This window comes from Hippichthys cyanospilos, chromosome 16 (genome assembly GCF_059441005.1).
Source record: "Hippichthys cyanospilos isolate Australia breed blue-spotted pipefish chromosome 16, RoL_Hcya_1.0, whole genome shotgun sequence".
In the NCBI taxonomy this organism is placed as follows: domain Eukaryota; kingdom Metazoa; phylum Chordata; class Actinopteri; order Syngnathiformes; family Syngnathidae; genus Hippichthys; species Hippichthys cyanospilos.
The window spans coordinates 7,858,291-7,882,421 of NC_142384.1; the positions used below are offsets into that span (position 1 = coordinate 7,858,291).

At 39.7% G+C, this 24,131-nt stretch overlaps 3 protein-coding genes across 6 annotated transcripts in view; all 3 read right to left on the reverse strand.

Annotated features, from left to right (window-relative positions):
• pbx4 (pre-B-cell leukemia transcription factor 4) overlaps window positions 1–3,414 on the reverse strand; it is a 30,577-nt gene extending 27,163 nt beyond the window's left edge. For 2 of the 4 annotated variants that reach the window (XM_088437190.1, XM_088437191.1), the window contains exon 1: window positions 2,446–3,201. In XM_088437190.1, coding sequence (XP_088293316.1) covers window positions 2,446–2,630 — 185 coding nt within the window. In that variant the 5' untranslated portion in view covers window positions 2,631–3,201. Of the gene's footprint in view, window positions 1–2,445; window positions 3,202–3,250 lie in introns of those variants that run through there. The other 2 variants (XM_088437188.1, XM_088437189.1) reach the window with 2 other exon arrangements.
• A 5,487-nt stretch (window positions 3,415–8,901) lies between these two features.
• dsn1 (DSN1 component of MIS12 kinetochore complex) lies at window positions 8,902–12,207 on the reverse strand. The gene is made up of 11 exons (XM_088437551.1): window positions 12,109–12,207; window positions 11,824–11,860; window positions 11,238–11,496; window positions 11,076–11,149; window positions 10,340–10,412; window positions 10,177–10,243; window positions 10,061–10,114; window positions 9,923–9,994; window positions 9,697–9,847; window positions 9,506–9,593; window positions 8,902–9,417 (listed from the first exon to the last, which is right to left on the reverse strand). Exons 1-11 carry the CDS (start codon window positions 12,141–12,143, stop codon window positions 9,326–9,328), a joined length of 1,002 nt encoding a protein of 333 aa, XP_088293677.1. The 5' UTR covers window positions 12,144–12,207; the 3' UTR covers window positions 8,902–9,325.
• A 555-nt stretch (window positions 12,208–12,762) lies between these two features.
• atp13a1 (ATPase 13A1) lies at window positions 12,763–24,124 on the reverse strand. The gene is made up of 25 exons (XM_088437548.1): window positions 23,619–24,124; window positions 22,231–22,320; window positions 21,860–22,123; window positions 21,389–21,544; window positions 21,246–21,315; window positions 21,060–21,166; window positions 19,889–20,018; window positions 19,728–19,783; window positions 19,531–19,657; window positions 19,319–19,456; window positions 19,128–19,248; window positions 18,537–18,694; window positions 18,181–18,356; window positions 17,990–18,100; window positions 17,713–17,838; window positions 17,525–17,627; window positions 15,979–16,172; window positions 15,768–15,864; window positions 15,507–15,691; window positions 14,564–14,678; window positions 14,288–14,484; window positions 14,069–14,211; window positions 13,882–13,993; window positions 13,369–13,512; window positions 12,763–13,283 (listed from the first exon to the last, which is right to left on the reverse strand). The coding sequence occupies exons 1-25, from the start codon at window positions 23,970–23,972 to the stop codon at window positions 13,173–13,175; spliced, it is 3,585 nt and encodes a 1,194-aa protein (XP_088293674.1). The 5' UTR covers window positions 23,973–24,124; the 3' UTR covers window positions 12,763–13,172.
• Window positions 24,125–24,131: the final 7 nt, after the last annotated feature.

Genomic DNA, 24,131 nt, shown 5'->3' on the forward strand with positions numbered 1-24,131 from the left:
TTTGTGGAATATGAATTAAGCAGTAAAATCGTTGTTACCCACCTGTTTCTACTGACACTTTTGCTGTCAACTAAAAACGAGATTACAGCTCAACATCGGATCCTGTGATATCATTATTAGTCGCCATCAAGTGGCAAAATGACTTCCTCCAGGATAAAAACAGCTGGATTTTTTTTCTGCTTAGTTCATGTTCTATGAACACAACATTAATCAGAAAGCCATGTCTAGACTATTGGGGACACGTAAATGTTACAGTTAAAAAAATAATCACACCTTACACTTGATTTCATCTTTTAAAAATTAAATGCAAACATATAAAAAGTTAAATACAACTACAATGGCATTTGAACAGTGGTTCATTAGTGTATTGCTTGAGGGAGCCTTTGCACCACAATTTAAGAATAGTTGTTGTACATGCTAAGCCAATGAAAATTTTGGTAAGTAACGTGACACAAATGAGGTCATGAGCACAATTGCAACTACTGTTTTGACTCTGACGTACTCCACAAAAACTTAACATGCATGCCTTCTGTTTTTACACCCTACAGGTTTTCACCATTCCATTGCAAAACTTTAAAGTTCCACAATGCTTGCTTTGTTAAGTGTCAAAAATGCTTTACGCAAATGTCCAAACATAAAAACACACATTGAAAATATGTAATGTCTCTTACAGATACTACCCTGTTGCACCACAAAGTTTTGTAGCTGTACTTAGCGTAATTTGCATCGGCAACATAAAAAGTCACATCTACTGTAGGCTATTTCACCTAAACCTAAAAGAAAAAAAAAAAAGAAGAGAAGCCAATTAGCAAGCAGATGAAGGGTCTCCTACCTCGGGCAAGTCGGGCTGTCAGCTAAAAACAAACACCCACTGTTCACTGGATGAATATTTTATCAAATGGAATGGAATTGCCTTTATTGATTAAATAGTTTGCACATTACAGTCTGCATGTATCAGAAAGAAGTGTGCAAACGACACAAAGTGGACACGAGAGCAATAGGCGTTATCCAAAGGGGGGGGGGGGGGGGGGGGGGGCTGTAGTACTCCCAAGGCAGACACACCTTTAGTTACATACTGTACGGTATATTTGTAACCTGTTTAGCCTGTTACATGCACTGTAATTGTGCCCTTTTAAGAGCAAAGCACCATCATTTGGTCTACGATGATTCACGCTGGTGCGAACATATTTACGAGTGGGCTCGGAAGGGGCCCGGATTGTATTCTCCAACTTGCACCGTTGAAAAAGGTAACAAAAACAAACACTCCCCGTGTGCGCTTGGCCATATAGCATCATTCCCTCCCCCTCAACACCACCTCATTAATAGAAACTCGATTTGTGGACAGCTGCACTCGCGTACACATTATAGGAGAATTGATTGCACCCAGCACACAATGAAAAGGATGAACACCAGGGAGGGAGGGAGTGAAAGGGGAGTGAATTAATTAAGAGAACCAGGTGGTCAAATGTTGGGTGGAAAATCACTAGCTAATGACACATCACACTGTGGCCACGGTCTTGCGAGTGGACGCCTTGCTATTGTTGAGATAGCAGGGCTTTATCTGAAAGCTGACCTTCTGCTCCCTGGGCCACATGGCGCATGAGTGCTGGCCGCTTGCATATATTTCCCCTTCTCTAGGAATAATGGAAACACCGGAATGCCTGTGTGATATGAGCATTAAGTGAGGAGTCGTATGAATGAATGGTTGCTGTCATCACGGGGAGCTCCTTGACTGGGGATACGCGAGCCAATTGAGTAATCCCTGCATTCATTTGCATTTCATCGGATAATGACATCGACTATCAATTGATGCAGAACGCTATTCAGACGCATTGGGGTGCAATTAGACAAATCTCATTAGGCATAAACAGCAATGTGGTGCAGCTTTGGAACCTTTTTGGTGGAAGATTGCACACACTGCCTTAAATCAAAACAACAAAAAAATGATTGTCAACAACTCTATATTTACATGACAGGTCTTTTCAAGTGTGAGAAATGTTTTTACAGTTTTATAAAGGGGTTAATAAAAGGCCCTAAAATGTTAACCACGTCTTCTTCTGTAATGTAATGAAGCAGTTATATGAGCCATGCAAGTGCAGTTCAAGTGGCAGCCAAGTGGTTGGGAGATCATTAGCAGTGCAACAACCATTGTCTCAAACTTTCACAACTAAAAAACAAAATAATCCGTCGACGATTCCAGGTTGTTTCTTATTATGTAGAAAATGTGTTTGCAAACTCAAAGGCAGCCGCGCACCATTGAAGTAACAAAGAACTGCCTTGCTTTTTTTTTTTTTAAACACTAGAAAATATGCGAGCGTTGTGCTGACGGTGGATCGTGTATTATAAAGTTGATTGTTACAAATTAATTGAGGTGATTTACAAGAACAATGTTAGCTCCAAAGCAGCGTAGCAACGTGCTGGAAAATGGCTCTCGTCCGCTCTTACCTGGCCTGTGCTTCGTCCAGGCTCTCGTCGGTGATGGCCATTATTTGCTGTAGGATATCCCCGATGTCTTGTTGGGGCTGGCCGAGGGACTGTTGTTTCCGAACCGAGTCCGGATCGCCCACATCGCCTGGCTGTAGTCCACCAAGTCCGGTGAGACCCGTCAGCATCCTGGTCTGGTCATCCATACTTTGTTAAAAAAAAAAAAAAGGAAACTCGCCGTTTTCCTTCCTTACGCGAAGACACACACACACTAACACACACACACAAATAGCTAGCCTGTTAGCTAGCCCGCAAACTAGTTTCCGCGACAAACATACACACACGCTTCTTTGACGAATAGTAGGTAGTTGAAAACTGTTGTTGTCATAAAACAATTCACGAAAATACCCTAAAACATTCGCGTGTTGTGTAAAAAAAAATCGACGAAAGAGGAGGGGGAACGGGGGGCTAAAAACGTTAGCTAAGCACCGAGTGAAAAGCAGCTAGGTTAGTAGCCGCAACCCAGCGGCCAACAAGCAGCAGCGGGGACACACACGCACGGTCCGTGTGGGCTCGCCTCGAACATTGTGGGATGAGTCAAAACAAAAATCAACCAGCTGGGTTTTTTTTTCGTCGCCGCGGAGTCCCCAAAAAATCGAGTAAAAACCGTAGAGGGATGACTCCGACGAGAGCGAGAGACCGAGCTCCTAGAGCCACAGACTACGCTTGGCCATTGTTGTTGCTGAGTGTCGCGCGACTATGTGGGATGTGCCGTGCAGTCGCTGGTGGTGCTGTGGGCGAGCTCGGCTCGGCTTCTTCCACTCACTTGCCAAGCACTCGACGCGGCTTTGCTAGCGGGTGGCCGAAAGTCCACTTCCCCGGAAACGAGCCGCGCTACAACGCTCGCGGAGGTGGAATATGTTCATGTAACATTGTTTGTGACGAGACCCTCAAGGGGGGAGGGGGTCTTGGATATTTGTCCAGGTGAAAAACCATGAGTCCCTCGTGGCAGGCGTTACGCATGGCTAGCCACTGACGTCATCAATATGGTAGTCATTATACATTCAATTCAGGCCAATAAACGATGGAAGAATTAATGTCGTTTCGAATAAATGGAAGGATTTGCACAATACTAGAGCTGCCTCACCAAAATCGCATTTCGCGGATACTAATCTAATCCAGGGGTGTCCAAACTTTTTCATTTGGGGTCCAAATATTGAAAACTGTTATATTGTGGGTCAAACTGACCCACTTGAGACTTAAAGTAAATGTTAAATGCAATACTTCTTCTTTGCTAATGTATAATTAACATTTTAAATTAGCTTTTGAAAGCAAGTTAAAAACGTTTGCAACGTTTTTGATAAATAAGCAAAAGCTGGGTCAAAATTGACTCAAGAATATGATTACACTTTCTTAGGGAGGGGGGATCACAAAGTGATGGTTTGCAGGATTAGACACAAAACAAGTTTCTGATACTTTTGGTTGATTACACATCACCATGGTCAAATTGACCAGGATGTTATTACTATTCCAAAGAAACACCATACACAAGTATAAATTAAGTAATGCCTTTATTACTTTGTGAGTGGGTTTGCAATTTAAAAAAAAAAAATCGTTTTTGACACTTTTTCACACTGTAAACACATCTCAAGGCCATATTGACACAGAGGTATTATTGCTGTTGAGAAATGAACACACATTACTGTTTAAAACAAAACACATATTGGATTGGGCTTGGTTTGGGTGACTAAATACTGTTTCCTGTCAAATGTGATAAGACAAATAATTAAGGAATTGTCAAGATTCATTGGTGGTGGACAGTCATCTTGTATGCCACAAGACCCAGCTCCACCCCTGCGCTCAACAGCAACCGAATGCCATCTCCAAATTCAGTACAAGAAAAAGAGCGAATTGTAGTCAGCTGACGCTTTTTAAAAGTTAAGAGGATCATTCATGTGGTATCATCATAAGTTGGGACCTTAACTATTTTGTCTGTAAAACCAAATTAACTTTTTTCACCAGTTTGACAAGAAATTGTCATAAATATTTGTATTATTTTTGCTTATTCAGAAAAGATCTACAGTACTGTGAATAATTGGTGTATTCATGGTGATGTAGAGCTTTTCTTTATTATCAATACTACTATTAGTAGCAGCACCTATTTTTTTACCCCTTTTTTCCATTGACTTGCTTTCCATTGAAAAAAGTAATTGATGAAAATAGTTGAAAGCCCAGTATGGTTTGACAGTACCGTAAGCAACAACCAAAATAATAAAGATATTGACGGACATAGAGGTATGCATATTCACCTCAGTTATGAAGTTGCATATTCGAATCCAGGTTTGAGCAGATCCATCATATTTGCGTAATTTCTTCTTGGCATTCTGTCTTCTACATTCCAAAACAAAACATAAGGTCCATCTATAGTGCTCTCCATAATTACCGGCACCCCCAATTAAGATTTTTTAAAAGCCTTATATTTAATTCAATTTCACTCAACACCACCCCTAGTTTAGCGTTGTTTTTTGTGTGGGCATTGGGAAATGATAACAACCATAGAACATTAAATACTCACGGCAACAGGGGAAATGGTCCGGCTGCTCAAAACAATGCCAATTAATTAAATATCAATTACAGATGCAAATGAGATTCTCTAAGCAGATGTTAACATAAATAACATGTAGGTGAAAACATAATGGCCATCGACTTGCATGACAATGAGAGCTTGCCAACTGTCCATTACTCTCCCTGAGGCGACGTCAAAGGGTGAGAAGTTTTACGTTGAGTTTTACTATTCAGCAATTATCGTCGCTTTATACCACTGTCAGTTGGGCAATGAGGAGCCAGAGACAAGATATTACATTGTGCCCCCTCTTCTTCTTTTCCTTTCGGCTTTTCCCTTCAGGAGTCACCACAACGAATCGATTGCCTCCATCTAAGCCTCTACCTTCATGCCTTCTTTCAATAGACCTAGAAACCTCCGCTTTGGTCTTCCTCAAGACTTCCTGCCTGGCAATTCAAAATTCAGCATCCTTCTACCTATATACATTATTCACTATCTCTCATCCAGACATGTTCGAGCCATCGCAGTCTGGCCTCTTTGACTTCTATCTCCAAAACCTCTAACGTGTTGTCCCTTTGATGTAATAATTCCTGACAATCGTAATGTTTTTTATCATTGTCTTAAGTTGAGAATACACAATTAAATTTAAACCAGGTCATGACATGATAAATTAACATTATTTAACAAATACAAACAACTTAAACACACATAGGCAAATAATGAGCAATCCATTTTAAAAGGCTTTATGATTTGAGGTTTGCTGTCAAGCTTAATTTAGAGATTATATGTTGTGTATTTAAAACAACTTTGCTCTAAATAGCTTAATTCTAACATCATAGAAAACAACACTGATGGGGTGAAAATTAGCATCAACATAGTTGTTGTGCTATTATTACCCTTTAAGCAATTTATATATCTACAAAACGTGTGGCGCAACACATGTAGTCAGACAGTACTGCATTACACTAGCAAATATGCTTTGTTCAGTGAAAGATTAATATTATTACAGTTACTGAAATATTCATGTGTGATTGTGTGTAAAGAAGTGAAACATTAAATCGCGTTGCTCAAACTACTTTTTTTTTAAATTCGATTACTTTTTTATAAAGTGAAATGTATGATTTTTGTGAAAGAAAAAAAATCAAATTTTGTTTGAAACTTGTTTAAGCTTTTTTGGGAACAAATTAATGGCATAAGAGGATTTGAAGGTATGTAAAATGTGTGTCGATTGTATGTGGACTTTTGCCCTCTGGATCCCTTGCGAATAACGGAGGCCCACTGTATGAATTCTAAAGCATTACTTCAAGGCCACGTGCAGTTCGTAAACATTTTAGGATTTGAACAGTTTGAGCCTGGAACCAATTGACTTAACAGCAAAATGTGTGTTCAACTCAGGAGGTTTCACAAAGTACAGTGCACATCGATCAGGTCTTGACAAATTATCATAACAATGTGGAAAAACCTAGCAGCCAAGTGAGACACAAACATCTTTGTAACAATCGCTGCTGTGACTGCTTAAAAGCAGAATCAAGACTGTGTAATGCATGCAAAAATGTGTTGATGACAATAGAGAAGGGTACTAATTAGCCGCATCAACATCAACTTCTGTAATCTGTTTCTGCTCATTGAGCTGCGAGGAGACAAAATAGCCCGTCTGATAATGCCAAAGTGGTCAAATTCACAAAAGACGATGCATCCCAAAAGCACAACAGAAGCGAATCGGTCTTTCACCGGCAAGAGAATGAAACATGGCATCAGTTTCCAGTTGGAAAATGATGACAGCACAGATTGAAAAACTAGTGTCCTTGTGTCTCTTTTTTTGCAAACTGGGCAATTCTGCTGCAGTTTATCACTCAGATCGGAGAGACAGCCTTCCAAGACGAATGGCTGCTTGGATGCAGCAGGCCCAGATGTACTATGAGAAGATGATGGGTGTGCATAAGGTAGTAGCAACCAAACTGGCGCTGCTTTATGCTGACTCTCCACACATCAGTCCGCAGCAATCTGGGGCTAATCAATCTCAAGTTGGAGACAGCAAGTATAAGCAATAGGGTAAACGCTAATAGCGGTAATAATATAGTGGTGCCATTAAAATACAATTCTTAATACCACCGATATTTGCTGTCCCGATTCGCTTGTGTTTTTGTTTCTACACTTGAGATGTAATACGTATGACTCTCGTTAGTCAATAAAGAGTTTCACAATTATGTTTACAAGTGCTGAATTTAAGGGTCTATGCGACTTTGCACAAGGTAAGCAGAGCTCTAAGTATCGGATACAAAATTTGCTTTCGATTAAGCAATGACAATGGTTAATTTATAACGTTTGTATGAGACAGAGTATATTGTTTTTGTGAATTTGCATCTCAAACTAACTCATTTAGTGGCTATAAAAAGTCTACACACCCTTGTTCAAATACCAGGTTTTTGTGATGAAAAAAAAAATAAGACCGACGTAAATCTTTTCAAAGCATTTTCCATGAATGTCACCTATAACCTGTAGAACTCAATATGTTAAGATTTTCAATAGACATAAAAATCAACACGTGAGAATGTTCTTGCACGAGTGTGCTAAATGGAGATATGGCTGCGTCCAGAATCACATCCATGTTAATAATTAGGCAGCATAAAATGTCAGAAAACGCTCCCTAGAACACCTGAACATTTGAGGTTACTCAAAGGCACTTTAAATAGTTGCATTTGCTTACTGACTCAAATTTGACCTGTTTGAATTTTGAAGTCACATCCTTGCTTATAATTGGATGGGTACACTTGTGCAATCACATTTCTCAGTCTGTTCCCCACTTAGAAATTTAAATTCTCTTTTCAATTGAGTTGCATAGGTCACAATTACATTAGAATTTTTCTTCGATAATTGACTTAGCTGTCTTTTTTTTTTCTATCACAACAATGGTACAGTCTTTGAATAGGGGTGTGTAGACTTTTTATATTTCCTAGTACAGAATTGTAATGAACCGGTTTCTATACTTCTATTGTTTGCCGTGGAAAATGGTTGTTCAGTGTAAAATCTTGTAAAATAAACTTTCCACTCCATAACAAAGCATTTCCCTCTTTCATGTGATAGGTGAGCCATGTCTCACCTTTTATCCAAACGTCAAACACCAAACACTTAACTCCCAAACGGGCTATTGAGGTTCGTCCCACGTGTTTTGTTCCCCGCACTTTTGAGTGAAAAGCCATAAGGATTACCATCTAATGCCAAAGTAATTGCGTTTGACTACCGAGAGAAACGCTTCCTCGCGAGTAAAGAAACGACAGTGTCTTTGTGGACCTTGCAGTTTTTATTGTTGTCGATTCACTTAGGGATCATTTGGGTGAAACTTCCTATTCATTTGGATGCTTAAGGTGCCCTCCTCTCACCCTGCGAGCATCAAGCCTCATTTTCATCTAAATAAGAATCGATCTCTCCTGCTGTGCGCCATCCTCCCTCGCTCACAACTCTCACGGTCACAACCCTGCTCGTCTTTTCCTCCTCGCCTGTCCCTCTTCTCCTGTCAGCCCCTTCAAGACTGAAAATGTCACCCCTCGCTCCATTCAAGATCATAACCACAGCGCGCACAACGGAGAAGGAAAGAGACGTTCCATCCTCTTTATGCTGCACCCTTCAAATTACGCAGGGACATTAATTAGTGAATGGTTCCAGGAGATAGGAGTGATAGCAAACAAAGCTTTTGACTGACTGGTACAATGTCAAAGCTTCGTTCTGCATCAGTGACCCAGCCAAATGCAAGAGATGGGGGGGTGAGTCACTGTGGGGGGAGGGGCTTTCTCTTGAATGGTCAGGGGACACTGATGAAGTGAAATAGATGCAGCAGCAAAAGGAAAAGGAGAGTGAAGGGGCCTGAGGAAGAGTGCGGGCAAGAAATGGAAATAAAGACGTCCTTCTTCGTATACTTGACAATTAATATCAATTTTATTTTTGTCGGCTCAATGTCAACGCATACATCTAGAAGTCATAACAAATTAAAAAAAAAACAATCTAAAATGAATATCTTCACTATAATAGTTGACCTTTTGAATAGTCATATTCGAATAGTTGTGGACACTAGCTATTAAAAAGCAAAAAAATATGCGGTTTTTTCCTCTTATGAACCAACATGTGTCCTCTGTTTTCAAGACTAAGTCTTTGAGATTTTTTTTCTCTTCATAAGACGTGAGGAGACATTTGTAAAGCCATGAGACCTCCTGCTTTCAACAAATGTTTACAGGACAGCCACTGCCACCAGCTGGACGCTTGTATGAATTACATCAAGCTTTAAACAAAACATACGGAACAGGTATTTTTTCTTTATACACGACTCATGAAAATATAATCAATTTAATGTAACTGTCTGCTTGTGGATGTTAAAGGTGCAGTGATTAGATCCTTAATGACACTGGGAGAAAGATCCTGAAATCCCGCTTGAGCCGCTGGTAAGAAAAAGAAATGGATCCATCTGTTTATTTACTACGAGCATCAAAAAATGTATCATACTTCCAAATAGCAAACAAAATTTACCCAATCGCCTAGAGGTCTCCTTCACCACCAACTGCGACAGATCCTTGACGGACTGAACCTCTCGCGCGAGTTCAAACTGAGCATCCTTCTGTGTATTAAAAGCAAAAATAGACAATGACACTAAATGAATGAACATTTACAGACAACAGACCTGAATGGAAATGAGTGTGGAAAAAAATCAGTGTACATACGACAACAGTTGCCATCATGTGCAGCATGGACTCTTGTCTACGAAGGAGGTCCCGGTAGTTGGGTTTATCCCGGATTAACCGGTACTGTGAGGACTGGGCCATACACGTGTGGTCCAACGAGATGGTTTGTTGTTGGCCCTGAGCCAGTTTCCTGTGACAAACAGGACAACAAACTATTAGTAGAAATCGAAAAGGATGATTGTTGCTCAATATGTCACAGGTTTACCTCTTTAACTCTTCTGCTTTACTTTGGTGTTTGTGAGCGAGAGCTTCCCATGCTTGACTTTCAGCTTCAATCCTAAAACAAAATAAAGTGCCATTAAAAAACGGTGGACCCCAAAAGACCAGTCGAAGACGATCACACCTTTTAATAGTATTTTCCATCACCGTAGCTGTTAGTGTTCCAATCTCACCATTTCTGAAGGCAAATTGAGAATTATTGAAAATTTGTGAAAGATGTGCGAGGAGTCACTTATTTACCTTTGAGTTAGTTTTTCACCGCTGATGCTTTTGGATGCTGATTTGCACTTTTTCTTCAACTTCTCAGCTAAAAGAAGACAATACAAAATTAAATTGATGACAGCCTCTGCAAGAAGTGAAGGATCAGTTTATTTTGTGTACCACATCAAACAAAAAAGAGCACCTTGTTTTTTAAAAGTCTCCGATGAGGAATTTGGCACCGACTGGAGTGAATCTTGAAGTCTATTAGTGGCCAGCTGTACACAAAATATTGAATTCAAGAGATTTGATCATCTTTTGGACCTCAAATAAATTAACAAATGCTTGCTCAAATGATCAAATTTTATGACTAAATACATAAATAGAAACTAAGATTATCGTGAAGTCCATGTGGCTTGAATTTCGCATAATTTGCAAGGTCATTTTGTGGAAAGAAAAAAAACCAAGACCTGAAATGAACAGTTTGAAACAATAATGATAGGCCATGAGGTTATGATTACAGTTTTGAGTAGCTGACTAAATAAGAACTGGATGTTGTGAAATCAATGAGAAATTGTTTTATCAATTGAAATTTCAATTCCAAATATTTTTTAGGGAAGTTAGATACAACTTCTTATTCAGACCGATACCAGTATGAGTACTCAACTCTTGAGGAGTCACAGGTGACTCATAATTGGTAAAAATAATATGGGTGACGATTTTACAATACAGCCTTTTCCCCAAATTTCATGAATTTAATGACAATTTTCTATTCTTCTACTGCGATTTCTAGTTTGTGATCGACGTAAAACTGCACTGAGAGTGACCTATTCTAGCACTGGCTGCCATTGCAAGTTGCAATACCTTGAAATAAGGCCAGATATTGTCTCCATACCGACCACCGGACAGAATAGTCTATTTAATTTTGACTTTGACCTTACCTTCACCGCAGCCTCCATCAATATACTCAACCTCTCTTGTTGTGATGAGGATGTGCTGATGCTCTTGCACAAAGCTATATTGAAAAATTTAAAAAAAAGCACATTTACAGTGCATCAATACATATCACATGCTCATTCTGATGAGCAATGCATTCGACTCACTTTGATACGGGTTGGGTAGTGCGGGCAGGGAACGCCTTGTCAAGGTGGCTCTCCTCCATGATTTCCTCCTCGCAGCAGCACTTGCAGGCGGACAAAATTCGAGTTCTTCTGTGCTTCCATACGACTGCTTGTCTGGATGCTTTTCTCCGGCGTTAAGCATCTCTGTGTCAGGTACTAGCATATCAACGCGGGGTGATTTTTGTGGAGGATCGCCATCTGGAGTACTTGGGGACAAACACCGTTTGGGTGACAGCTTGTCCTGAAATCAGAAAATATTGTTTAATAGCTTGTTGACTAAAGCAGTGATTCACCACTTTCTTTTGAGTGGGCTACAGACAACAATTTAAAAAAAGTGCAGGGTGTCGATAAGCTACATTTTGTGCCTAAATTACTTGCGACTGGGAATGCATTTTTTCGCACGTTGTCAAGCTCAACCCCTGCACCACAATCGTCTTGCAAGGCTTTTTGAACAATGCAATTGTTTATTGCTTCTGACAGCGACAATAAGAACATGCTAACAGTTGAACCAGCGGACCATTTATGTGCAGCGACTAGCTCAAACGTCACATCGATGAAACATACAAACCTCGTTGGTGGCGTCTATACCAGCGACAGACCCGTAACTGCAAAACAAAATAATGTAGTGTTGATGCCTCGCAGCAAACGAGATGTCTACACTGAGTTAAATTTACATTCGCCGACATTTTATTTTGTATGAGTAAGCACGCCCATCGCAAACGAGTACTGACGAAAGTCGTTCGACGTGACTACCAAATCGAAAGGCTTGAAAAATAAACCATTTGACGTAAAAATACTTAAACTGCTTACGATACAAACGTTTAATAGCAACAAAAAGCATCAGAAAACAAACCCTTCTTGGTCTGTTGACAAAAGTTCTTCCGCCATCTTTTCTTTCAAACTGTTTTTTTTGACATCGCGCGCCTAACAAGCACCGCCCCTTCATGAACTATGCATTCTGGGAAATGAAGTTTTTCTGATAGTATTCATTTGGAAACAGCTAAATACCATTACCATATTTTTACAGCATTTGAACAATTATACGAAGTTGCATAATTGAGATTTTAGCTCAGTTTAATTTTCCATGTGCAGTGTGTTGTGCGGAATTGGTTATGTGCTCTATTACACAGTACCAGTCATAAACACTATGGCATAGTAAAATGTAACGGCATTCAAGTTGAATATAAACAAATCTTTACATTATTTTTAAGGAGAAACAAAAGGTGTACTTTAAATTCAAAATTTAATTATAACCTTTATTTTGTGAAAAGTGAAACCTTATAGGATGCATTTAATGTTTGTCCCTTTCATTTTTAGTTCAACCGTTTCCTCATTCTATTTTTGTGACTGTAAACCTTCAGGGATAAAAACAATTAATAGAACACAAAATCTGATAATATCCCTTTAGAGATGAATAGGACAAGGTGCCTTTATCCATTTTTGTCTGAAATGTGTCCTTGGAGATATTCAGACAATTCTGCAAGAGGAAACACACTTGACAGACCTATTTGTTTAGAAGTCTTTTATAAGTCTTTTAGAGATGTATTTTCACTTTAAAAAAAAAATCAAAAAGTCATCAAAAAATCAAAAGCTTGTTAATTCTCTTGGAGAATGCCCCTCTTGTGTGTCTGAGTGTATTACTCTGCTGGCACAGTCTCACACTCCTCAATACTGCTCTTCATGGCCTTGTGTGGTTGTGGGGAGTAACAGATGAAGGTAGGGAGGAAAAAAAGGAAAAGGAACTAAGCATAGCAGAGTTTCCTCCGCAATAAAGGAACGGGGTTTGGAAGGAGCGGACTGAAGGAGTGGAGTGTACAGCACTGTGCGCCAAGACCGTCCCACATCTTTCTTCCTTTCCCAAAGTCTCCTCTCACTTTAGAGTACATAAGGACCATGGGTGCTGATGGCAGGAAGAGTTCAAGAAGGCATCCTCAGAGTTCCTTTGCCGAGCAAGAACTGCAGTACGCGGTCCACAAATAGGGCGGCGAAAAAATCCACCACCAGAACTTGGGCGATGATCATTTTGAACTATGGGGAAATACAGGAGATAATTATTTGTAGACACATACACTTGCAAATAAAATCTCATAAAAAAGCCTTTGTGTCAATTCACCTCAGCAGGAATATCAACAAGGGCAAACTGTTCATTGAACTCAGGTGAAGAACCAGAAAGAAGTCCCACAATTGCTAAACCAGACAAAGCGATGCTCCAAAGTAGTGGTCTATTTTCTGTGAGGGATTCCATGAAGGGGTGACCCTATTCCGAAGCAGAAAAAACAACCCATTCATGTTGTTATACGATAAAACAATGGGTCAACCTTCTTTCACAGATGTAACCCACAAAAGGTGTACATCCTTTGAAAAGGAGTCACTATACCGATATTAAGACAAAAAGTTGCAAAAAAAAAAAAAAGCATTTAAAGTACTTTTGCTTCCACTACCAGAAACCCTGTAAAAATCAAACGTGCAGAAGTCCCAATTAGACCAATATTCAAATGAAAATGAAAATCAAACTAATCAGTATAAAAATAATACAGTATTTGGCAATAACAGCAATTCTAGGCAGCAATTCATTCTTATGTCAAGCTAAAAAACTCACAACCATCATCGATATTAAGGCAAATACCTTGTAGTTAATGGCAAATGTGGCCATCTGCATCGCCATGGACATGATATAAACAGTGCTGTTGATAAGACTGGGTTCAAACTCTTTGTACAGATCCACAAACTGATCTTCTCTGTAAAAGACAAATAGAGAAATGTGACATTTTATTAGAGAAAAAAAAGGGGGCAGAATTGCTTCCACTTCTTACCGCGGCGGACTTCTGCTCTGCGCTTCTTTGTAAAGAAATACCAGACTGCAGAAGTGAACCGCAAACTGCAGTAGCACCGTCAACACAGTATAAAGATTGAAGATGTTCGGTAAGGGCCGCTCCCGGGACAACGTTTTCAGTGGCTGAGTCAGCAAGATAGGAGAAAAAGGATGTCACGAACATTTCGTGGGTGTTGGTTTTCTTTAGACATTTTCTCACCTTTGAGCGAGAGATGAAGAGGAAGCATCCAGCCAAAAGCAGACCTTGCAGGGTTGCCTGGAAATCACTGAACTTTACCCCTTCCAGATAGAGCACAGACTGGCTGTAGGCGAGCACCAAGGCATTGAGAGCCAGGATCTTAAACATCTGCAGCGTTGTTACCAGAGTGCAACGACCTTGTTTTATGACATGACAGACTGGAAAGAGACAGAGAAAGGAAACCACATTTTAGGCGTGGATGCAAACTCGACTGTCGTTGCTATATTTGTTACTCACTGCACTGAATGGAGGAGAGTTTGGAGGTGAAGGGGGCGGCGATGGAAGCGTCACCCAGTTTTACGATTTGGACCTGATCTTCTTCCAGTTCCCGCAAGACTTGACTTATCCTCTCCTAAATGAGGAAAAAATAACACACTTGCACTTTATCATCCAAAAACTACCAACAAAATGAAGCCACTCTTTGAGGTGAAAAAAGTCATAATAAACCTTTTTTTTCGGGTATAAGTCGCACTGGTATATAAGCCGCAGCAGTAAAAATTACCCCCCCCCCCCAAAAAAAAAAATTGTCATGGGCAAGCAGCACAGGATTAGAAGAGGAAGATCGTAACATCAGATATTTACACAGAAAGATGGTATATAGAAGGTTTAAAAAACGTTTTTATTGCTTCCTTACAGCAATTTCCTATCTTCAAAAGACTGAACATGTCTGTGTGTTTACCTCCAACATATTCATAGAAAAGATGAATGGATATTTACAACATAACACAAAACTGCAGTTAAAAAGCAGTTAAAACTCAAAATCAATACTTCCATAGCGTCTTTTTTGTCTGCCTTTGTTTAATTGATTCATTATTTTAGAAAATGTATAAACACATTGCAATTCATATATACAATCATAAACACCTACATGGAACAAACTTTGATTCAAGCGCTTATTCAATTTATACATAATTTTTAAATTCGTAATACTATATTTTTAAAATTCTTTTTGCACACAGCCATTCACATCTTTTCCGTTCTATTTCATAGGTGTTCCATAAATTGACACGTTGAACAGATACACACATTTGCTTTACTGGTGGATTGTCTCCTCGTGGCTAACAAAAAAAAAAAAAAAAAAAAACACGCTGATAAACCGCACTGAACTATAAGCCACAGGTCACAATCATGAGAAAAAGTTGTGATTTATAGTCTTAAAATTACGGTAGTTAAAGAACACCTTTTGCGCAGCGAGTTGTTCCTCTCGTTGGGCCATCATCCTCTGCCTGGCGCCTCTGGAACTCGGCTTGCCTCCTGCATTGGCAGGTAGCGAAGGTCGAATTTCAACGGCCGGCGCCTCCTTCTCTCGCCCTCGTTTCTTTTTATCCGGCATGCGCTCGGGGGCGTTGGCTAAAAGAGCTACACCTGTGAAAAAAACAATACTAGGACTTATTTTCATGACAGCGAGACAAAAACATTCACATATTGTGGAGAACCTTACCTATGTGGGCATGTTTGAGAGCTCCGACATCATTTGTACCATCGCCACACATAAGCGTTACATAACCCAGACCCTTGAGACTGGTCACTACAAATTCCTGGAAAACCGCAGATATACACATTTTCATCTTAATACATTCAAATGACTTTGATTGCTTTGTCCTCTATTCCAAGAAGCTTACACAATCATTGTCCTGTGTTTTGGGTCTTACCTTCTGTTTTGGGCTGACTCGCGCAAACACTCGTATGTGAGGCAGCAGGGCGCGCAGGAGCCGGGGGTCGCAACAGAGTCTGGCCAGCCCCTCCCCGGTTACACACAGGTCATACTGGCGCACAAAGGAAGAGACCGAGGGAGGTTGGAGGGGTACGTGCACGCTTCCGTTGATGGACTCCCACTGCCATCCGCCTGGGTAAGATACAGCAACAGTTTTTTAAGAGGATCAATGTGCTTGCTTAAGCCTTTCACACCTGTTGGGACAATGTGTCCCACAGCTTTAAAATAAACAAATAAAATCGCAGTGGGTATAAGAATCATAGCTACAAAATAAATGGAATCCGTGTGATTCATTACACACCTATACAGCTTCTAGTGACGTTTGGCAATTTTTCCATATACAACAAACCAGTGCTGGGCCGACTGTCAACATGGTAGGTTGCATTGTACAATTTCTTGTGAATTAACCAACTAGTACAGCGGAAATATATTGATGATATGTGCTATTTATGAGTATTACTATAGATTACACAGTTTACTATGTATTGTAGGCGAAACCTAATCTATGGAAGTGGGAATTTTTAAACAAATTTTCCAAGTATCCTAGACTTATAAACAAGTAATATATACCATAGGTTTTATCCTTTTCAGAAAAAAAGTGGTAGTGAAAAGGTTAAAGCTGATCATGTTAAACTTTACATAAGAATAATGCAAACAATCACATATTCATTTTCCAAGGAAACCTCCACTAGCTTGATGATATAAACAGAATACTACCAGTTTACAGGAAAAGGATAACATTTTTGCAAGATAAACTTTTAAATAACAAATCTAACAACAAAAAGGTACAACAAAAAGATAATAACAATATTCACAAGCGTATTGTTGGCGTTGAGCAGAATACTAAATTCTCCAAAGCCACCACTTTTCAGGGACACCAACAATGGCAAGTTCGTCAAACCATTATATCATTCCATCATGATGATGAGCAAGCTATTTTCAACACTTTTGATTGGTCAATAATTTGTATGAACAAAACCCACATGTGTGGACTGACCAATAGTATAGAATTATGAACAAATAATACAGCAGTGACTGAAAGTACCCAAAAAGTGACTTTGAGGGTTTTGGCCTGAAGCCAGAAATATGTTCTTTCTACTCTGCAAAAATGAGTTACATTTCTAGAGCTTTGCAAAGATTTGCTTCTTTGAACTTATATTTTTTATTTTCATTCAATCGACATGTTATTTTTCGGTGTGCACAACAGTAGTAAGTAGCAGCAACACAAAAGAAGCAGTAGTAGTCCTTGTGTATAAACATTTGAGTTAAACTAATGCCAAGTTGAATAGATTTGTGTTTATGAACAAAATTGAATAAAGCTAATCATGAAAATACCAACATGTCACGGTAATATCATGTATCAGTAATCAGTTATCAAGTATTCAAATGTATGTACTTGGCTTGAAAACATTAAAAAAAACGCCTCTCTTAGTATGAATTGTAAATGCAATCATTGTGGCTCCTTGAGTGCATCAGATTCCTACCGTGAGCTGATTGCAATATAAGTGTTTGTTCCTTTTGGAGGAAGTGGAGTTCTCTGGCCACATGGCACGCCGTTAACGGGTTGTCCCCTGTAATCATCACCACCTGAGAGAGCATGAGAAGAACCATCCATTTTGGAATAAGAGCAATTGATGAGTGTCATGAACTTTGCATTATTTGGATTCTTTACATGATGAGATGCTTCCTGTATTTCTCTGATGACAGCCTTGCTGTCATTCTTCAGGGGGCAGGTCACCACCATGAAGCCAGCAAAGTTTAAGTTACACTCCAGGGAATTGCGGCTCATCTCCCTAACCTGACATACACAAAGATAAAAAAAATAAAATAAAATAAAATGTCTGTATGTATGTATGTGTGTGTGTAGATATATATATATACACATACATACTTCCAGATATACACACACTACTAATGATGCACTTTTTGTATACAGACGCAGAACAAACCTGCTGATGACTTAGATGTCCCATTTCTTTGTAACCCAAAGCAAGCACCCTGGCTCCTTCCCGGGAGATTTCCTTGTGTACTTTATCGTAGCTTTCTGGACACTTGGAAAACTACAAAAAAAAACCTAATTATTATGACAAATCGTATTGGAACAATCGGGATACACATTTGAGATTGTGTTCATATGTACCATCGCCTTGAGTGTCTCTGGGGCGCCTTTAACAGTGGAGATGTAGCAAAATTCAGTGGATCCCAGCTTCTCATAAGAGGCCAGAACGGACATTCTCTTGAGGGCGCTGGCAAAGTGGAAGCGCTGATGGATCTTGAGGCCCTGCGTCTTGATGCTGCGAGGAAAAACCTTTTCATCTGGTTGAAGAGATAAGAACAATATTGACTATTTTTTATGCTCCTTACACATACAGTAGGAGAGAGAGAAAAAAAAAAAAAACAAGTACAAAATTGGCAACCCCCCCACCCCAAAAATGCTCCTTATATGTTCAAAAAGGGTTGAGAAAAAGTAGAACACAATTATGAGTCTAACCAAACCTTTAGTAAGGCTCCAATCAGCAGCAGTCAACATGGCCTTTTCAAGGGGATCACCAACCAGCTGTCCATCATCGAGAGTGACTAGCGAGTGGCAGGTCGCCACTACCCGATGTGTTTCGACTGGGATTTCCGACACGGGCATCACCTCTTTTCCCTCCCTATTGATTAAGATACAATACGAACAAATGACACAAATATGTATGCAAGTCGGAAACAACGTAGTTTATAGAACCAAGACCAAAAGTTTGGAAATAATTTCAAATTCTACTGTTGTCACATTAAGAGGTCAAGAAACTGAAGCTATCAAGTCTAAGGCATGTGAAAAGTCAATCCAGGTCATAACGCAGCATCTACACGATGAAGCTGACTGATTAATTACGAAGAGCTGAAATCAATTCAATCAATATTTTTTCATAAGGTCAAAGACTTAAATAATAATCTACGAATCAGCATTTTTTTTAAATAATAAAAACATTGAGATTTAGAGGATGTTTCCATACTTTTGACCACTACTGTGTAACAAACACAATTCCATAAATATGTATCCAAATACCATTCCCAAACGTGTAGAATAAATAAGGATCCACTAACCTGAGGCCGGCCACTCCTCGCACAACCAAACTATCACTAGTTAGTGTTCCAGTTTTGTCAAAACAGCACACCTCCACTTTCCCTGCGAATGGAATCCTGAAGGGCTCGGTACAGAAAACATCTAAGCGGGAGCAAAGACAAAAATGAACCACGCGAAGTGTGATGTGGAACATAAATGCCAGCGTCCTTACAAAGTTTGGCCAGCGCAATGAGCGACGTGTTCACAGCCAAAGAGAGCTCAATGGGGAGTTCTGGTGGAACCACCGAGGTAAGGATTAAGGTACACTCCAGGAAGAGCTTGTAGCGGTTCCTGCTGAGGTCCTTGGTCCCTGAAGGAGGACCGACGACACTTATATACAATGTATGGGATTTAGACAATCAATAACTGCTGCGCAAAGCTCACCTTCCACCCAAACGTAGGCAGCGGCTGCAATGGCAAACACCAGGAGGAAGAGGATGAAGATAAACGTCTCCAAGTTGTTTGCGGTCACTCTCTTCACACCAAAGAGGATGGTGCGCAGAAGTTTACCCTGCACACAAGGATGCTTCCACATTAAAACTACACTCATTGAGAGTTGAAACTCATCTGAGGAAACGCACCTGAGAGGTGTAGAACCCCGTTCGCAGAACATAGGCCACACAGCCATTGTCTACAGCTGCACATGCAAATAAAAGGGTAAGAGAAATGTAGCAATAAATTAGTTATAATATTGCATGTGCCACAAAAGAGAGCTCAAGATTGGCAAAACCTGTTAACTTACGTTTGAGTCCAGTACTGGCCTTTAAAGGGGGGCTATGCTGAACAACTTTGGTCCCCCCAGAAATGATGTGGAGCCGAGAATCTGCCTGAAGGTCGAGGATATGTCCAGGGTCCAAGTCCTCCACTGGCTCCTGAACAATGCCCCCAAAATGTTATTAGAATAGCATCCCAATAAATATTTTCCTTTATTAGATGTTTTTTGTTTAGCCAATAAAGACATTTGGATTCTGAAAAGTCAAAATATAATTCGAACTACTTTAATAATGCAACATTATCTCACTATTGTGACAGCACACGAGTTATTTTAAATCATTACCTATTCTTACTTTTATCTTCTTTGCCAATAATTAATTTGATGACAAAATCATTTTTCATGTACAATTAATACCTTTTAAAAATTGTGGGATATTATTTGTTTTTTGTTTCTCAAACTGCTGTAGTGTAGACTGAAAATGGCATCACGTGCCCCAGGCTTGCATAATGACCAATCACAGCTCACCTGTTGGTCATGTGATGGTCACAATCTGAACTGTGATAGGTTGTTACCTGAGCCCTGAGTATTTTATATCGTTTTCAGTCAATAGCAAGTGGTAGCATATAAGGTATTAAAATAACTATCAAATTAATTCAAACCCATATTACATATGGGACATACATATTGCATATTTTTATGCATTTTTCAAGAGACTGGAAATTCAAATCGACTATTTGTTTATGAATTGTTAGGTTAAAGGAGGATCGATAAATGTTTTTGTGATTTTTTTCATTAATACAAAATGTATGACTATTATATACAAAATTAGCAGCAATATTTCCCATATTTAACAAAGAAAATTTAAATAATTTCTTGCAGACATTCAAAAATAACAAAAATGTTTTTGAGAAATTTACCGCAGTGTAAAACACAGAACATAAAATAAATAATTATTAAATGAACATTTAAGATTCTTATAGTTATGTTGCAAAAGTAAGGAAGGGGCAGAAATTATCGCTTGGAAGGGAAATCAGTATTTTTTTTACCCTGGCATGAATTCTCCCAAATTAACGTGTTTTCTTATCTTTTATTGCCATTTTTGTGGTAGGAATATTTTGTAGTAGGTGCCCTACTATTGGATGGCAAACAGTCTTTTGTTTACTCCACTTAAAAGTGTTTGGACGAATGTGTCCCTCACCTTCATTTGAGGCACAGACTCTCCAGTAAGCATAGCCTCATCCACGATGCAGCGACCACGGAGTAGAAGCACATCACACGGTACCAGGTTGTCCTGTGGGGAACGTCCTGAAGACCACAACAATACAATAAACGTCCACTCGTGTTGAGAGAAGTGACAACAGAGAAAAACTGGTAGGATGCTTACCGATGGAGACGAGGTCACCTGGGACGAGCTCGTCACTTGAGATGGGTCTCCACTTACGGTTCCTATAAACCTGCGCGGAGCACCCTGTGTTAAACTGAAACACTTTGAAGACACAATGGCTGTAGCTTGGATGGATCCCCAACCTGGATCATGTAGGGCTTATTCCCCATTCGCCGGATCTCGGACATGTTCCTCATTTGCTGTTGGACCAGGGAGGCTTCGAACGCCACCAGCATGAAAAGCGTAAAGACGCTGTAGTACCAGTACTCGTCCAGACACCACAACCCCACACAGAAAACCTATGGCGGAAAACAAGCAGGGCTGATTTCAAGTAAAGAAGATAAAAAGAACGCACATACTGAGAGCCGGCCTATTTATTCATGTCCATAGTTGCGTCTATTTCATCTCAGCAAGACAGAAAAGTTCATTTTATCCTATCTAAGCACACGCAACATCATTGGAAAGGCCGGGATATCCTTTACCGAGGACCCTAGGATAGGAATGTAGCCGAGACAAAAGATATAGCGCAAAAACCAATGTCTACTTCAGTGGACACAAAATGAATAGGCTGGGTCTCAAGAGGATAAGTAACTGGTGAACACATTCTCACGAACCTGAAAGACAAAAAAAGGGGCAGTAGCCCTCTCTCGAAAAAGCTCTAGGAAATCAGGAACCACCATTTCAGCGTGATTGGTGCCATAGCGCTTTTCCGCCGCTCTGAGGTCGGCTTCCTCCTGGTAGCCACGCCACAGCTGAAAGTATCCCATCGCGTGGTTGATGGGGAAGGCGATGGGGAAGAAGCATTTTTTTTCTTTGTGGTCAAATGTGTAGCGGATTTTCTGAAATTCAAATGACAGAATCTGCTCTCCGGTTTCATCCTGTGAAGAAAAACAATGAATATATGTAATTTCTGCATGATAGTAAATATGCTTATAAATGTAAAACAGTAGGAAAACAAGGAACTAGAGTAATGATCTGGACTCACTTGGTCCCGTTGAAGTGCCACAAGCTCAGCAGAACCGTTATTAGGGGTGGGTACCACCTTTGCCAGTGTGGCCTTATTTGGGTTTGCTTCCTGTTGGTCAACATATGACAAATTCACACAGGTGACAAATTCACACAGAGCAAAGATATGATCCTGAACACAACATGGAAGTTTGATCTTGGTTGCATGCTTAAAAGTATCCACAATTTTAAACTGACATTAGTAATAAATGGGTCCTAAGTGCACGTTTTCCACTCTGCAGTCTCAATTTTTTTTTTTTATTAATTGCAAAATTTAACAGAATTTAATGTGATCAACCATATTTTCAAGAACTATTTTATGTTCAATCGTCAAATGAAAAATTGTATTTTTAAAATTTAGCTTGAGGTGGTATGCCAAAAATGTAAAATTAGTTTGAACTTGGCTTCGCAAAGTGAGCATTTTTTTTTTTTTTAAATGCGCCATCAAGCAACCTTTTAAAATACAAAAAAGCCCATTTTTGTTCGGCTTTGTTCCTTCATTCTCCTCAAGTTTGTTTGCAAATTATAGAGTTCAGCTGCCACAGGAAGTAAATGGTATTGAACATTTTTTTAACGCATTATGAATTTTTAATAATCTCCGAAGTTAACATTTGTAATAATAAATTTGTCATTATTAATGTTTTACATAAAGCTTTTGTTAGAGCTACGGTTCTTGTTAAAGTTCTCTTAATTAAGAAAATATAAATGCATGCATTACATATAGGAGTGTAACAAAACCCATTCGGACAAGAAAAAAAATCTTTACCTAAAAGACGCAACTGTGTTGAATTTCAACCAAATTGTTCCACTTTAAAAGATACAATAGAGATTTAGCGAATAGTCTGCAAGTTGAGGACTATATCGTAGAAGTAAATGATACATTTACAGCAACAAATCAATGCATTTTCAAATCAAATCGTACTTGAACCATTTTGCACCCCATATATAAAAAATCGTATCAAATTGTCTTTTTGGGAGAGATGCATAATCCTAATGCGTATTATTCTGGGGAAAAAAAAAAAAAAATATATATATATATATATATATATATATATATATAGATATATATAGTTAAAATAACTTATCTACGACGAGAATGGGTTTGACAAACACTGTACAATAGTTTGACACTTAATGGTTTCTGATTTGATAAAAGCACGAATACATTTATTTTTGCATTTTAATTACATTTTAGCTCTGGAAATGGTGCAAAAAAATTATCCAAGAAGTACAGTATGTCCAAATATACTTAAGAGGTGAAAGGTGACTGGTTCCCTCTTGGATGTCATTTAGGATGACTGTGCTTTATGTAATGTCATATTGTCATTGAACGTTCGCCGTTGTATTGATGTTTTTGTTTCAGGTTACCTTGGAACACGTAAGCCAACAGTGTGCGTGCACGGACCAGTATCCCGACAGTGCCGTGAGAACGTGCGCGATCCCGATTGCAGCCAGAGCCAGGAGGCCTGCCTCCGGGTACTCAGAGGCACCGTACACCCCCAGCCACACGTAAAGCCAGCCCGGGTAGAGGACCGTCAGGAAGGGGAGGACGGTTCCGTGCATGAACCGCGGCCTGCGTCTGTACAGCGTCACTGAGCTCACCAGCTCGTCGCCGGTGCCATTGTCATGCTGATTGTTGCTTACGAAGGGGGCCGTTAGTCTCTCGCCCGCTCCACCGAGCCCGTCCGCGGTCATTTCGTCCTCTTTTTTGACGTCGTTCATTTTACTCTGCTCACCCCCTGGGTCCCTCTGTTAACCACCGCCGCCCCGTCGTGTAGATGCCGGTGAAAAGACAGTCCCACACGCCGAAACTTCCTCAGTCCAACCTATAAGAGCCTAGTTGCTCACTGTGGTCCCTCTTCACCAACAATCACTTCCGCA